Raw genomic sequence first — 16,708 nt, 5'->3', positions numbered from 1 at the left:
GCTAGTGACCTCGGCGGCAGGGCGCAGCCAGTAGTACTTTTCCTTATTCTTGCCACCGAGGTGTCCTGCTGTCGGGTCGTCATGCAGGGCCTGGAGGACTTCTGCTCGCAATACTGAAGGCACCACGGGAAGGTACTTGGCTCGAAGTGTTGAAAAGTTCTTCTTTCGGAGGGCGCCGTGGCGTACGAAAAACGACGCCAGTGCTCGCTTGAATACTTTCGGAACGACGGCGGTCTTGCCCTCGAGCTATTCCGTAAGGCCTCCGAGTTCCGGGTCAAATCGCTGTCATTCAGCGAAGTCGTCGGCCCTTAAGGTTCCCTTGAAGCAGTCATCATCCTGGTCGTCTTGTGGCGGTGGGTCGACGGGGCACAAACAGGTAGTCGACGTCAGAGTTTTATTCCGGACTTGTACAGGACGGTAACGTCAAACTCTTGAAATCTTAGGCTCCACCATGCGAGGCGACCTGACCGGTTTTTCAAGTTATCTAGCCAATACAAGGTGGGGTGGTCGCTCGATACTTTGAAGGGCCTGCCGTACAGATAGGGGCGAAGCTTCGATGTAGCCCAGATGATGGCCAGGCACACCTTTTCTGTTGTGGATTAGTTGAGTTCTCCCTTTGATAGCGACCGGCTAGCATAGCTTATAACCCTTTCCGTTCCGTCGGTCTTCTGCACAAGGACGGCGCCCAGTCCTACGCTGCTTGCGTCGGTGTGGATATCCGTATCGGCGTATTCTTCGAAATGCGCAACTATTGGATGCGTCCGCAGGCATCGTTTGAATTCTTGAAATGCTTGAACTTGCGACGTTTCCCACCTGAATTCGACGTTAATCTTCGTGAATTGCGTCAGTGGCTCGGCGATCCGTGAGAATTCCTTGACGAAACGTCTGAAACAGGCGCACAAGCCCAGAAATCGGCGCACCGCCTTCTTGTCGGTGGGCGGTGGAAAGGCAGCCATGGCAGATGCTTTCCGCGGGTCCGGGCGAGCGCCAGACTTGCTAATGACATGGCCCAAGAACAAGAGTCCGTCGTACGCGAAGCGGCACTTTTCTGGATTTACGGAGGTGTTGATTGCTTGAAGTACAGCTTCAAAGCGTCGGAGGTGTTAGTCGAAGTTTGAGGCAAAGACAACAACGTCAACCAAGTACAAAAGGCACGTTTGCCACTTCAATCCAGCCAGCACGGTGTCCATAACGCGCTGGAACGTCGCAGGTGCCGAGCAAGGACCAAAGGGCGTGACCTTGAACTCGAAGAGGCCGTCTAGTGTTATAAAAGGGGTCTTCTCTCGGTCTCTCTCGTCGACTTCGACTTCCCAGTAGCCGGTGTGGAGGCTCATCGAAGAAAAGTACCTCGCGTTGTAAAGTCGATCATGGCTGTCGTCTATCCTTGGGAGAGGGTAGACGTCCTTCTTCGTGATTTTGTTCAGGCGGTGATAATCCACGCGGAAGCGCAGGGTTCCGTCGTCCTTCTTCACTAACACCACTGGTGACGCCCACGGACTCTCGGAAGGCAGGATGATGTCGTCGCGTGGCATTCCGTCGAAGTGTTTCTTTATGGCATCGCGTTCTCGCGTCTCAGCTCTGTACGTGCTCTGGCGAAGTGGCCTTGCACTTTCCTCTGTTATGATGCGGTGTTTCGCGACTGGGGTCTGCCGAATTCTCGACGACGAAAAGCAGTCCTTTTATTGCAGGAGCAGGGTTTTGACCTGTTCTTGCTTATGCTTCGGAAGGCTCGGATTGACGTCGAAAGCTGGTTGAGGAGCTCGGTTCGTCTGAGTAGATTCGGTACAATCGGTGAGGGCGGAAGCACTGGTGGTTTGCACAATTTCTTCGATGTAGGCAACCGTCGTTCATTTGTCCACGTGCTTGCGCTCGTTGCTGAAATTCGCAAGCACCACTGTTGCTTTCCCTCCACGCAGCTCGGCTATTCCTATTGCGACGCAAATCTCGCCGTTGATCAACAAGGGCTGGTCTCCTTCAACGACGCCTTCCAGGTTTGCGTCGCCGTGACGACAAGAAACAGCCATTGTACTCCTGCGGAAGGCATCGAAGCTGTTGCTGTTGGCGAGCGGGAAGACAGGTTTATGTCGAAGGCTGGCTCAGGCATTGGGGTTGTCGTTGTAGCTTCGTGAGAATCGGAAAACGCAAGCACATCGCTGACGGCCAAGCTTCCTTCGATGTATGCAATTGTCGTGCGCCTGCTCAGGTGTCTGTATTCTTGGCTGAAGTTCATTAGGATCACGCTTCCTTTTCCTTTATACAAGCGAGCAATGCCTTTACGACGCAAATGCCACGGTGTAGCAGCAAACGCTGATCGCTCTCGATGACACCTCAGATGTCTACAGCCTCTACGGTACAGACGAGAATTGCGACGCTGGATCTAGACGGAATGGTGACTTGATCTTCGTGTACGTTATGGGAAGTTGACATGGGTTCATATCCGGCGGTGTCGGTTTGTCCGACGATAGAGTTGTATTGTATATCAGCGTTTGGACAAGGAGAGAAGACGAGGAGAATGAAGTGGTGCGACTGACGACTCTGAGCTCGTGACCAGGCTGCCTGCTTTTCAGTGTGTTCTGAAAAGACAATAAAGGAATGTTATAATACTGGCGACGAGGGCTAAGACACAAAAGTTCCAAGGAAGCCATTGTGTAGAAGAGATAAATGAAGTCGATGAACAGGACGACTGCGACTACCTCTTTACTGTTTTTCAGACGAAACCACAGATGACAACCACACCAAGGTTCGTCGTGACAGTCCGACTTTCTGGTCGGCCACTCGAGATGAAAGTCGACTCGGGAGCGGCGTTCTCTATAATAAGTGGAGCGACTTTTGCTCGCCTCTGGCCTCAGGATGCCCCGGTGTTAAGAGAACGCAAGCTTGCTCTACGGACATGGTCGGGAGAATGTGTAGACATCATGGGATCCGTGCTCATCGAGGTTTCCTTCAGGAAAATCAAAGCCCAGCTACCTTTGTTCGTGGCTGGAGGAGTTGGAGCCAGTTTTTTAGGAAGAAATTGGTTCGAAAAACTGGGAATTACGATGCATGGGGTCAACAGTCTCACGGGAACAACCATGGAAGACATCTTAGCCAAGTTCTCTGCTGTGTTCGACGGCGATCTCACTGGACATTCAGGCCCACCTTTACGCATCGACCTGGCTGGAGACGCGACACCCAAATTTCTGAAATGCCGGCAAGTCTCATTTGCTTTACGCGATGCCGTCTGTCGAGAACTCGACAAGCTCCAGGCCCAAGGCATAATCGAGTCCATCGCCGCTTCGGATTGGGCTACGGCCGTGGTAGTGGTGAGGAAGAAGAATGGATCTTTGCGACTGTGCGGGGACTATAGAAGCACGGTGAATGCGAGCATCAAGCCCACAGCGTATCCCCTGCCAACGGCAGCTGAGTTGCTGGCAACTGTTCGGGGTGGACAGATATTCTACAAGATTGATTTAACACAAGCTTAGCAACAACTGCATGTCGGCAAGGCCACTTCAGATATGCTGACCATCAATACAATTAAACGATTGTACGCAGTTAAACGGCTACCATTCGGAGTTTCAGCATCACCATCTATATTTCAACGTTTCATGGATATTCTGCTCGCTGGATTGCCCGGGGTTTGCGCCTATTTGGACGACATCCTCATCATGGGAGCGTCGAAAGAAGAGCATTTAGATCGCCTGGAAGCCGTTCTGCAGCGTTTGCAACAAGCAGGCCTTCAAGCCAACAAAGAAAAGTGCATATTTGGTGTGCGTGAAGTGGAGTTCCTGGGATACAAAGTGAGCGCTAAGGGAGTTGAGCCAACGTCTGAAAAGGCCGAAGCAATAACGAATGCACCAGAACCAAGAAACAAGTCGGAACTACAGTCCTTTTTAGGAGTGATAAGTTTTTACAGCCGGTTCCTCCGTGACAAGGCATCAATTGCCGAACCTCTACATCGTTTATTGGACAAAGAAGCTAAGTGGAGATGGGAAGCTCCGCACAAGGCTGCTTTCAACAGACTTAAGGACGCGCTGCGTGAATGTACGGTTCTTGCACATTACGACGATTCTCGTCCGCTGATGCTGAGCTGCGATGCTTCGCCTTATGGTATAGGAGCAGTACTTGCGCAGCTGGACAGAAACGGACAAAAAATTCCAGTAGCGCTTGCATCGAGAACCCTCGGAAAATGTGAGAAAAATTATTCTCAGCCTGACAGGGAAGGACTTGCAATTGTTTTTGGAGTCACGCACTTTCGCCAGTATATTGCTGGTCGGCATCTACTCATCGTCACTGACCATAAGCCGCTTCTTGGAATCATGTGCACTAGGAAACAGATTGAGCAAGTTTTATCACCGCGAATGCTTCGCTGGTGCGTGGGTTTGAGCGCTTATGACTACGAGTTCGTGAATCGACAAGGGAAAAAACACCAGAATGCAGATGCGCTCAGTAGACTTCCTCTGGCCTCCAATGTCGATGAGCTGGCGGCACTCGGGGACGTGCTGATGATTGAAGGGTTGCGGAAACCTCCACTGAATGTTGAGAAGATAGCCAGGCTGACAGGGGAAGACTCCACGCTATTTGAAGTTCACCATGGCCTACAAACCGGATCAATCACATCATGGCACGGAGCAAGTTTCCAACCCTACAACAGTCGGCTACATGAACTCTCCACGCACCATGGTTGTGTATTATAGGGCACACGGGTCGTGATTCCAATGGAAGCAAGAGAGGAAGCTTTGACGCTTCTTCATGCCAATCACCCGGGAATAACCACGATGAAACGTTTCGCTCGCTGTCCCCTGTGGTGGCCTGGGTTGCACGCCGACATAGAGTCCAAGGTGCGATCATGCGAGACGTGTCAAATGCACAGCCGTCTTCCTTCCGCTGTTGCGATTCCGGAATGGCCCCGTCCAAATCAGCCATGGAAGGTCGTTCATGTTGACTTCGCAGGGCCGGTGAATAATAAGAGCTTTTTAATTGTGGTGGATGCTTACTGCAAGGGGTTAGAAGTAAGACATGTGCCGTCACAGTCTACTTCCGCTGCAACGGATGTGCTACGGTCACTGTTCGCCACTTTTTGCATACCGCAAATGATAGTTTCCGACAATGGAACAGCATTCATTTCGTCCGAAATGCAACACTTCTTCAAACTCAACATGATCAAGCACATAACATCAGCTCCATATCATGCGGCTACAAATGGGCAAGCGGAACGTATGGTGGCAGAAGTGAAAATAGCTCTCAAGAAACTGACTGAGGGAAGCCTTTCCTGTCGGCTTTCGCGGGTTTTATTCAAGCAACCTACGACACCGCACACCACAACGCAGAAAACGCCTGCAGAACTAATGTTCGGAAGGGAGCTACCGTCTCACCTGGATGCGCTACGCCCGCGAAAACTTACTCAAGAGGGGAAGGTGGATGACGTGGCTGACATGGCAGAACATTATGCGCCAGGCGACAAGGTGTGGGTTAAGAATTTCCTCAACAACCCCGCATGGCTACCCGCTGTAGTAGTTGAAGCATGCGCCAAAAGGTCGCTTATAACCATGACCCAAGATGGCAGGAAGCACAGGCGTCATGTGGATCATATGAAGAGAAGGTACACGGGGATTGCAAACGCCGTTCAAGAATCACCCTATTATTCTTGGCCAGAAGACGATGCACATGAAGACAATCGCTGCCCTACAAGACTAAATTCAGGTGCCGAGTGTGAGACGGAAGATGCGCCCGCAGCTTTTGGTTCGTCTCCTAATGCGGACGCGGATTCGGCCTCTGAAGCAAGGACGCTGGAGAAAACGCAGCCCACACCAAGCTCGCGACCCGTTCCAGTCGGTAGCCCACGCAGCCGCTATGGTCGTATTCTGAAGGCGCCAGATCGACTGTCCATGTGAAGATGCCGTCATCGAATTGACTTCAATAAGGATCACTAGAGGGGGGAAGTATTGTATATCAGCGTTTGGACAAGGAGCGAAGACGAGTAGAACGAAGTGGCGCGACCGAGGATTCTGAGCTCGTGACCAGGCTGCCTGCTTTTCAGTGGGTTCTGAAAAGACAATAAAGGAATGTTATAATAAGTTGTTGACTTGTTTTTAGATGCGAAGCAGCCTTTGCACTGGGCTTTGTCCTTAGTTATATTGGCGACCGTCCGCTTTCTAAAACCTACCATAGACATATGTAACATATTGAGCATGCGCTCGCGCCAAGCAGAAGTCTTCTTCGTCTTGCTCTTCGACTCCCTTGATGATGATACGTGCAGAGCGCGTGCTCGCGCAAAGAAGTCTTCTTTGTCTTGTTCTTCGGCCGCCTTGATGATGACGCGTGCAGTGCACTTTAGGGGCCCGGGCTGCCGTATACTGTCCTAGCTGGGCGTAACGCAGACAAAACCACGTGTGCTGGCACGCGCTAGCGCGTTCGGGCCTGTGTAAGGGGCTGGGTAAAACGCTGTGGCATCTCCCCCTTACACTGTCTGAGAAATCATGTGATGGCGCCGGGAAACGAGATTCTTCCGACGCGCGATGAACCCGCGTGGTGTGCTCCAGCAAGAGTTCGGGACGAGTAACAGCAACAGCAGCTACAGTGAATTCATGGTGTGCTCCACATTCAAGGTTGCGTCAACATCGGGCAAACTTCCACTGATGAAGGGAACTTTAAGTCGACCCATGCGCTCCTTCGCATCCCCACATGGTTCTTTTTAGTGGGAGATGGCGAACTTTTTTTAAGTCGGTGACGGTGCCATGATGATTTAAGAGGTCCATTTCAAGTATGGCATCCCTGGAGCAATTTTGTGAGATTACGAAGCTCGAAGGATAAGTGCAATTGTCGATGGTGGCTATTGCTGTGCAGGCTCCAGACAGCGTTATTACATGGCCTCCAGCGGCACAGATTTCGGGGCGTTTTCAAGCAGTGCTAACTTTCTTCAACTTCTCATCGAACGGCCCGCTGATGACGGAATAGTCGGCTCCAGTATCGACGAGAGCGGTGACGTTCTGGCTGTCGATGAGAACGTCGTGGTCGCTAGTTCGTCGCCTTGCATCGCGGTTAGGTCGCGGTGTCTGATCACGGCTACTTCGGTTTGTCCCGCTGCTTCGACGTTGCGTCGTCAGGTCTTCTTCGGGCCGCGAAGTTTTGACGTAAGGGCTCCGTTCGGCTTGCGGCGTGTTCTTCATATTTCGTCGCGGCGTCGTGGTTGGCGGCGGAAGATCTTCGATGTTTCGTCGTACAGCAACCCCACCTCCATCGTTTGCTGCTCTTAGTTTTCAGGATACGGGCTATGTGACCGGCCCCGGGTTGGGCCAATGTATGGTTGGCGTTGGGGAGAGATGTAGCGGCATGCCGACGGCGATCGAGAAGGTCCTCGGGGTGTCCACTGCGGTGCTGCGAGGTATTTGGCGGTGTCGTGTGGTCGTTCACCCCGCTGTGGACACGGCGCGTTTACGGTGAAACCACGTAACATCATCTCTCGGCACTGGCAGTGGTGGTAGATGTGGCTGAGATGTGGCTGGAACGTGTGCAGGAATGCGATGCGGAAAAGGCCCCAGGTTTGAAGTGAGGACTCCCGATTCTCATACCAGGTTCTTGCGGCGTCTTCCAGGTAGAAGTAGAGGTGACGCAGCTTGTCTTCGGTGCTCTAATTTATAAAGGCGGCGGCAGGGCCGTTTGTTTCAATCCAGGTTTCCGGGTCCTCCAATGATGAACCGCGGAACGTTGGCGGCTCCCTGGGTTGCCGGAGTAGAATCGGTGCAGGCGGCACAGCGGCTGTCATCGTCGCTGTGGTCGAGGTCAGGCTCTTGGCTTCCCGAGTCTCTGGCGGTAGACCTTGTTGCCTGTGGCTTGCTCGCTGCTCGGTGTTCGCCTCGATGTCTTCTTTGCGACCTGGGATCGTTTCGCGGCTTGACGGGGGCGTCCGGAACATGAATGAACAGCACCTCAACCAGATGGCACGGGGTCGTGAGGTCGAGGAAGGCAGCAGTCGGCGTGTCCAAAATGAAACTCTTTATTTGGCCAAATTTGTGGCCCCGAAACGGAAAGTCAAACTACAGCAATACACACTGTACACTGATTAGGAAATACAGAGCGTCGGTAGTTGATGAACTGCTCTGCCGTATGCGCGTCGTCATTTATATATACGGCATCGAACATTCCAGCCTTACCGCTGGTGGCCGCGTTAGTTCGAGGATAATCTCAACTGTTCGCGTTTGCGCGCTCGAGCCTATAAGGAGATTCTAAGGTAACCTCAAAGGCTCCCAAACGTTAGGGCGCGGCTTGCGCAGTTCGGCGGCCACGCGTGCAACGAACTAGTAGATAAAAATGACAAAAAGAAGCGCGCGTGGCAATATGCTCTGCTAGCATGCCTAGATAGCCGAGGGGTCGCGACGCTTTCCTCGAGTCTCGTCTCACAAAGAAATATTGCCCCCATAGAATTTTTCATTTTCTCTAACTTAATTTTGCTCTCTCTCGTTCTCTTTCTGTGTACTCCTCTAATCCATTAAAGTTATTGCATCGCACGCCAAACAAATCGGAGCAAGCGTTCTGGAGTGAAGCAGAAGAGGACGAAAATGAAAATTACACCATTTCCCGCTAAAGGGGACCATGAGGCGATGCGAAGCCGGAGCATTTGCACGATCGCGTTTCGTTGGCGTTCTTTGGGCATGCTACCGATCTCGCGTCGTGGAACGCGAAGAGAAACGCTACGCGCGTCTTGTCTTCCCTTTAGCCTGGCCGTTAATTCTCACAGGGCGAGCGGGGAACGCAATCGGCAGGCGTGCGAGTGGGGGGCAGCGTAGGAGAGGAGAGAGAGGGGGAGGGGACGCGCATGCGCTGGTGCTCATCGCGGCGTTGCGCAGGAGAGAAATCCGGCATGTCTAGCAGCGTTTCACAGGAAGAGTGGAAAGGAGGAGAAGAGAGGGGAAGTAGAGAGGGGGAGGGGTGAGCTAAAGTGGAGAGGGGGTGTGGAGAGGAGGAGGGGATATGGGAAGTGGAGAGGGTATGCGCATGCGCAGTAAGGGTGGTCACGCCGCACGCCACCACCACCACCGGATTGAACTCCGCCATAAGATACTTCGCATCTAAAATATTATGGCAGATGTGCACTAGGGGTGCCTAGAGTCACTGTACATGCTACCTTTAGGTAGCAGAGTAGCGCATAGGTCCGGCTAGCAACCACAGCTATGCGGTGAAGTCGCACTTCGTTCCTGCAGGCGACATGCCTACCGTGTCGCCGATTAACATGTCTGGCGTGTCGAAGACCGGCGATAAACATTGGCTGTCGATGGCTAGTGTTTGCCATTTCGCTGCAGCGGAAGCGTCGAGAAACAAAAAAATTGGCCCAAGCGGCAGCTTCTCCGCAATGCATGGTTGCTAGCGGTGTTGGAAGACAGATGCGCAACTCTGCTACCTAAAAGTAGCATATACAGTAACTCTAGTGGTTCCAAGCCTGAAGAAACAGAAACAGGTAGCTGGGTGGCCTTCCTTGTTTCTCTTTATTTTTAGAGCGCAGCTCTTTGGTGCCCGTTCCAGCGTTGAGTTTCGTCACCGTCGGCGTAACCGACAGACATGAAAAAAAGGAAAGAAAACATACAGGATCGAAGGGAATTTGAACACGGGCACTCTGTGTGCCAGTCGAGTATTCTACAACAGAGCGACGCTGGCGCTTCAAACGCATTTGCAAAAAGACCCTATACAGGCGTCATGCTCGACAAGGAATCACGTTAACCTATGTAATATAGCATGGCAGAAGAGTAAAATAACAACCAGGCATCACACAATGCTCGTTGGGCAACGAGTCTGTGGTTTAAAGCTTTCCACTCACTTCAAAGTGCTCAGCCATAATTCTTCACCGTCATCAGCCACATGCAGCATCAACAAAGTGTACACAACACCTTACAGATGTGTAGCGAGTACTTCGCGTATCCGCAGGAAGACGAATAATGGCGTAGTGGCTGCTTTCCTCCTTAAAAAAATCATGATTTTTGGCGTAGCGCATACCTTGCATGTGTACTTGTATTATTTGCCCCAAGAGAGTTTATAGCGGTATCTAGAAAGACCGCTCTTCCAGCTTTCGCTGGCACTGTGCCACGCGTTCCGCGCAGGCCTGCCGTTTTAAGAGCGCAGCTCTTATATCTGTGGCAGCACAGCGAAAGCTACGTGGGCGGAGCTTCTGCACATATGTTACTACGCCGAGTAGTCCGTTCGCGGGCGATTTCGGTTTTGGTTTTGCGAGCGCATACAACATGTGCGTCCCATACGAGTATTCATTGCACATGATGTTATTTGAGAATTTATGTAGATAATTTATTCACAGATGTAGTCGAAATCTACCACATGACTTGATATACTTAAGCATGCAGCACAAATACCTGGAATCGTTGCTGATCTCTTCTGCAAATCAAATTATATAACGCTAAGGTGCTAGCGGTTCAAGTCCACGTGCAAAGCGAGCACCATTTAGTATTGTTTACATTTATTTGTTGGGAAAGCGATAGAATATTTTGGGAAGTATTTTGAGAATATTTTAGGGAAAGCGATAGAATATTAAAGGGACCCTGAAACGGTTTTTTGAAGTTTTGTCAGCGTTTAGGCAGGGGCATCCCCAAATCATTCGCACCAGAAACTAAGCGATGCACTGTCTACCAAGGCCGCTAGGGAATTTATATCTATACCCTCCTCCTCACCACTGCCTTGCACCCTCAACTCACAGACACCCTGACATCGCCGGCGATCGCAGCGCTCTCATGAGCGCACTCCACGGTTTGAGCTTCGCCCAGTCATGGCCTCAGATATTGTGCGCCGACGGGTTGCGCGCATTCTCGGAGGCCCAACAAAGACGAAGCTCGCGGAGTGGTTGATATCTGCTCCGACAGGTGCCGCCACACTACCAGCAGATCTTATTTTATTCTTCTGTACGGCGACAATCTGCAAAAGCATGATGATGATGATATGTGATGTTTATTGGCGCAAGGGCCACTTGATGGCCAAAGAGCGCCAGGTCATAGTAACGAATATGAACAATGATTATGGTAAGCGGCTGTAAAAGGGCCTTAAAATTCCTCGCGCAAAAGGCGGGTAAAACATATATGTATTAAAATCATGAGCGTGACGTGAAATGTATGGGTAGTGGGAATGAATAGCGAGAGAATTAATAGCGTAATGAAACTACGGGTATATGGCATGAGCACGAATGCCTCGTCAACGCCCTTGAGACCAAGGGCTGCGAGGCCGGTGCTTCTTTAAGTGTGACTACCGCAGCAGCAGCCTCTGTTAGGAGGCCACGCTACGGAATGCCTGGGTAGATAACGTGAAAGTTACGAACTTCTTCTAAAAAACGTGAGTAGTGATTGGTGTTTAAAAACCGGTTCCCTACCGATGAACATTGATGGGTGTAATGGAATTTGTTGTTGGTAGGGCAGTGGAAAGTGTTTTTTCCTAAGTGCGTCTAATTCTTTACACTGTATTAAAATGTGAAGCACGGTTAGTGCTTCACCACATCGTGCACACAAAGGTGGATCTCCACCAGACAGAAGGTGTGTGTGTGTACTATGTGTGTGACCGATTCTAAGTCTGCAGAGTGTAACTTCCGTGTGGCGTGACTTCGATACTGGCGGCCAATTTCCCAGATGCGGTTTGACAACGTGTAGTTTATTTGTGTCTGAATGTCCCATGTGCCCTGCCAAAAGGCCCTGAGCTTTCTTTTGAGGAAGGGTTTTAGGTCTAGTGTGGGAATAGCTATGAATGTATTTGGGACTGTTTCGTGGGCGGATGCTGCTAGCTGGTCTGCCAACACGTTGCCTTGAATCTCGCGGTGCCCTGGCACCCAGCACACTACGACATGTTGCTCGAGTGTGTATATCGTGCATAAAAGAGTGTATAGCGAGACAAGTACAGGGTTTTTTGTGTTTTTGCAAAGTTTTAATGCTTTGACCACGCTTAGGGAGTCTGTGTATATAACTGCCTTTTGTAGTTTTAATTGTTTAATGTGTTTAACGGCCGCAAGTATCGCGTAAGCTTCTGCTGTGAAGATACTTGCATTAGGGTGCAGAATACCGGAATCGGAAAAGGATGGACCAACGGCTGCGTAAGACACAGATGTATTGGACTTTGAGGCGTCTGTAAAGAATTCTGGACAAGTGTATTTGTGCTGTAGTTCGAGGAAGTATGTACGGATATGTGCAATAGGCGCGTGTTTCGTTACTTCCACGAAAGATACATCGCAATCTATGAGCTGCCACCGCCACGGCGGTAGTTGTGCAGCGGGAGCCATTAGAGAGTGTTCGAAAAGTGGCACACCCATTTCCTCGGCTAAGCCCCTCATGCGAAGTGAGTAGGGCTGTCTTACCGAGGACGGTGGTCAAAAAGGGCAGAACTCGATAAATCATTAATTGTGGGGTGTGATGGGTGTTCCTTGTCTGCGTTCACTTTGAGGTAATATAAAAAAGACATGTAAGATTGCTGCAGGTGGAGCGACCCACTCGTTTGCTTCGACGTAGAGGCTTTCCACTGGGCTGGTGCGAAAAGCACCCGTAGAAAGACGATATGCCCGAGTGGTGGACAGGGTCAAGCATCTCAAACGCGCTCGGTGTCGCAGACTGATAAATTACCGCTCCATAATCTAGGACGTGTGCGTATGAGGCTTTTATAGAGATTCACAGGCAATTCTTGTCACTACCCACGTAGTGCGTGACAATACTTTCAGAATATTCATAGTTTTTATGCATTTGTTCTTAATATACTTTGTGTGGTATGAAGGTAAGTTTCGTGTCTAGGATTACGCCTAGGAATTGGTGCTCCGTTTTCACAAGTAGCCGCTGATCGTGGCAGCTCAATGTCCGGATCCGGATGGACGCCTCTCTTTCTTGAGAATAATACACAAGTGCTTTTTTGCGGGTTAAGGTTGAACCCGTTCTCCTCTGCCCATTTGGTTACCTTGTTCAAACCAAGTTGCACCTGCCGCTCGCACATTGAAAGGTTGCAAGATTTATAACCGCTTCTGCACGTCGTCGACATATGTGGAATAAAATATGTTTACGCGGGATTGACAGGCGCAAGGAATTCATTTTGACAATAAAAAGTGTACAACTCAGTACCCCACCTTGCGGAACTCCCGTTTCTTGGACAAATGTTCGGGAGAGTACATTGCCCACTCGAACACGGAATGTTCGATTGGACAAGTAACTTTCTATTATATCTAACATTCTTCCACGTACACCTAAGTGGGACAGGTCTCTTAATATTCCAAAGCGCCATGTGGTGTCGTAAGCCTTCTCCATATCGAGGAACACCGAAAGAAAAAATTGCTTGTGGACAAAAGCGTCGCGAATTTGTGCCTCGATACGGATAAGGTGGTCAGAGGTAGATCTACCCTCCTCGAAAACCGCACTGGTATGGGTCAAGTGATTTGTTTGCTTCGAGGAAATGTATAAGTCGGCGGTTTATCATTTTTTCAAAGAGTTTACAGAGGCAGCTTGTCAGTGCAATGGGCCTGTAGCTCGCAACGGAGGATGGGTCCTTGCCCTGTTTTAGAATCGGAGTGGTAATGGCTTCTTTCCAGGCCGATGGGATCTCGCCGGAAAACCAAACAGCATTATAAAGTGAAAGGAGGGCTTTTTGAGTTTCAGATGACAAGTGTTTCAGCATTTCGTATACAACACGGTCGGAGCCTGGGGCGGAATTATTGCAGCAATTAAGCGATGCTTGTAGCTCAGCTATGCAGAAAGGTTCATTGTATGCTTCGTGTTTTGTGGATTTGCGCTCTATTTTCTGTTTTTCGATTCGTGTTTTGTATCGTTGGAAAGTTTCAGAGTAGTGCGACGAGCTCGACACCTCTTCGAAGTGTGCGCCTAGGAAGTTCGCCTGGTCTCCAAGCTGTCGCCTTGTGTGTTTACTAGAGGAAGTGAATGTGCTTGTCGACCTGCTACCCTGCTAACCATGTTCCACACTTTGGCCTCCTGTGTGTATGAATTAATGCCCGATAGAAACTTCTTGCCTGTCGGCGCGTTCTCCTGCCTTGAGACTTTATGTTTTTAAAACTGTCGAGATTCTCGGCTGTCGGGGAGTCTCTAAGCAACCTCCATGCTTTGTTTTGTTTTTTGCGTGCATTTTGACACTCAGTGTTCCACCACGGGACACGTCGTTTCCCCGGGCAATCCAGTTGTTTGTGGGATGCACTTAGTTGCAGCATCCGTGAGAAAAGCTGGTGAAGTACTCTACGGCTCCATCTATGTTTAAACCACACATATCAGTCCAACTTAAGCTAGAAACTTTGGGAAACTTTTCCCAATCGGCTTTTTCAATGTTCCATTTCGGAAACTGTGGGGGGCATTCATACGTTATCGGTGCACTCAGAACTATTGGAAAGTGGTCGCTTCCATAAGGATTATTACCGACTTTCCATTTGAATAAAGGGAGAAGTGATGGAGATGTAATGGTGAAATCTATGGCCGAGTAGGTATTGTTAGCGAGGTTATAATATGTTGGCTCTTTCAGATTCAACAGACACGCACCGGAAGAGAAGAGGAACTGTTCAATCAGACGACCTCGTGCATCGCAGCGAGAGTCGCCCCATAGACTGCTATGTGCATTAAAGTCCCCAAGGACCAGGTAAGGTTCTGGGAGTTCATTTATTAAAGACTGAAATTCATGTTTTTGCAGTTGGTAGTGTGGTGGTATGTAGAGCGAGCAAATGGTGACGAGCTTGTTCAAAAGAACCGCTCGAACAGCCACTGCCTCGAGGGACGTTTGGAGTGGTAAGTGTGTACATGCTATTCCTTGATTAACTACAACGGCTACACCACCGGATGACGCCGTGGCATCGTTCCGGTCCTTTCGGAAACTAATGTAACTACGTAGGAAGTTGGTGTTTTTTTTTTTTTTTCGGTACCAGGGGTACCGGAGTTGTGTCCATTGCCTCGTGTGAGGCACTGGACGCCCGCGTACGCGAGCTGCTGGTTTGGTTTTCCGACCTCGCCTGGCGAGGGCGTGGTCGTAAGACCCGACGACCCTGGAGTCGCCTGGATCAGTGGCTTGGTAGGTGGAGCAGTCTTGACTGCTGCCACCATGGGGGCAGCCGCCACGGTCGGTGGCTCACTTTGCGTGGGCCGGGACAGTGGCGGTGGCCGATGCGACGCTGCCCCCTGACGCGCCGCATCAGCATAGGTTTGGCCGTGAAAGGCCGAGCACCTTCTGCGTGCTTCCTTGAATGAGATGTTTTCTCGAACCTTCAATGAAATTATGTCTTTTTTCCTTTTTCCAGTTTGGGCAGGCACGTGAATACGCAGCGTGGTCGCCGTCGCAGTTCACACAGTGTGGTGTTTTCATTACAGGTGTCCGAGGCATGGCCTTGGACACCACATTTCGCACAGGTAGGTCGACCACGGCAGCTCTGAGAGCCGTGGCCAAATCTCTGACATTGGAAGCATCTGCGGGGGTTCGGGATGTATGGTCTAATAGCTGTTTTTGTGTACCCGGTTTCAATGCTCTGTGGCAGTTCACTTGTAGAAAAGGTCAGTATTAAGTGTTTAGTGCGAATTTCTTGGTATTTCTCCTGATTATAATTCGTTTCACATTGGTCACGTGCTGATCTTTCCAGCCTTCTAGGAGTTCCGTCTCAGTAAGATCAAGGAGGTCTGTATCTGACACGACTCCACGTGCGGAATTCATTGATCGATGGGGTGTGCCAGTGATGGGATTTCGCCCGAAAGTTACGAGGTTCTTTAATTTATCAAACTGTATTTTGTCATGAAGTTGGAGAAGCAGGTCGCCACTGGCCATTTTTGTAACTTTATAACCAACACCTAAGGTAGCTGTCAGTGTTCTGGCTACTACAAATGGGGACACGGTTCTAGCTGTTTTGTCAGTCTTTTCACAGTGCACTACGTGATAGGTAGGGAATATTTCTTTTGGTCGGCTTAGAAAGTTCAGGTCTTCGGTGCGTACACGCTTTGAAGCGGCACGATCGCTTATTAATGGGAATGCTCTATGCATAATAATGGAAAATGATTCAGCAGCAATGGCGGCCACCCACCACGGAGCCCAACATGGGGACGCTACAAGATTCACGGAATTGAAAACATGCAGACGCCAGCCGTACATCGCTACTATAACCAAATGCGCATAGACCAAGGTTGGCTACTTGCACAAGGTTAACCCAAGCCACCTATGGAATTGCGAAGTAAGTGAAGGGAATAGGAGACAGGACAGCTACGAAAGAAGATAGGAAAGTGAAAGATCAGAGAGGGGGATGGGAAAAGGTGACCGCCGATTTCCCCTGGGTGGGTCAGCCCAGGGGTGCCGTCTACGTGAAGCCGGGGCCAAAGGGGTGTGTTGCCTCTGCCGGGGGGCCTTAAAGGTCCAATCACCCGGCGTCGGCTCAACCCCCAGGATCCCCTTTTTCCCGGACACGGCGAAGCCACGCACGGGTAGGCGTGGGAGGGGGTCGAAACCCCCCCGTTAGCTCGAGTCCGTGGTGTCGCTACACACCAAACGCCTGCTTGCGCAGACGCCCCTGCGGGGAATCTGCAAAAGCATGCGGACCAAACAAAAATAATTCGAGAACGATCACCGATAAGCGTAAACTCGGGCAATGTGGTTGTGTCTTCAGGGGTGAAGTTACAGCCACAAAAACGTGGATCGTGGCGTTGAACGGATAGCGAGAGCGCGACGCTCATTGCAGCGACGAGCTGAAGGGATTCCGCTCGCCAGAGGCCTCACGAACATGCACGATGCGCAGCTTTAC

The 16,708-nt window shown here is 50.5% G+C and overlaps 1 protein-coding gene across 1 annotated transcript in view; it reads left to right on the top strand.

Annotated features, from left to right (window-relative positions):
- The first annotated feature begins 7,311 nt into the window (after window positions 1–7,311).
- The window catches only part of LOC119402395 (staphylococcal nuclease domain-containing protein 1-like), a 24,097-nt gene continuing 14,700 nt past the window's right edge, over window positions 7,312–16,708 (top strand). The window contains exon 1 of the mRNA XM_049418364.1: window positions 7,312–7,363. Within this exon, the coding sequence (XP_049274321.1) occupies window positions 7,312–7,363 (52 nt within the window). The remainder of the gene's footprint in view (window positions 7,364–16,708) is intronic.

Source organism: Rhipicephalus sanguineus, chromosome 8 (genome assembly GCF_013339695.2).
Source record: "Rhipicephalus sanguineus isolate Rsan-2018 chromosome 8, BIME_Rsan_1.4, whole genome shotgun sequence".
NCBI classification, from domain to species: Eukaryota; Metazoa; Arthropoda; class Arachnida; order Ixodida; family Ixodidae; genus Rhipicephalus; species Rhipicephalus sanguineus.
This window is presented reverse-complemented; position numbering and strand designations above follow the sequence as displayed.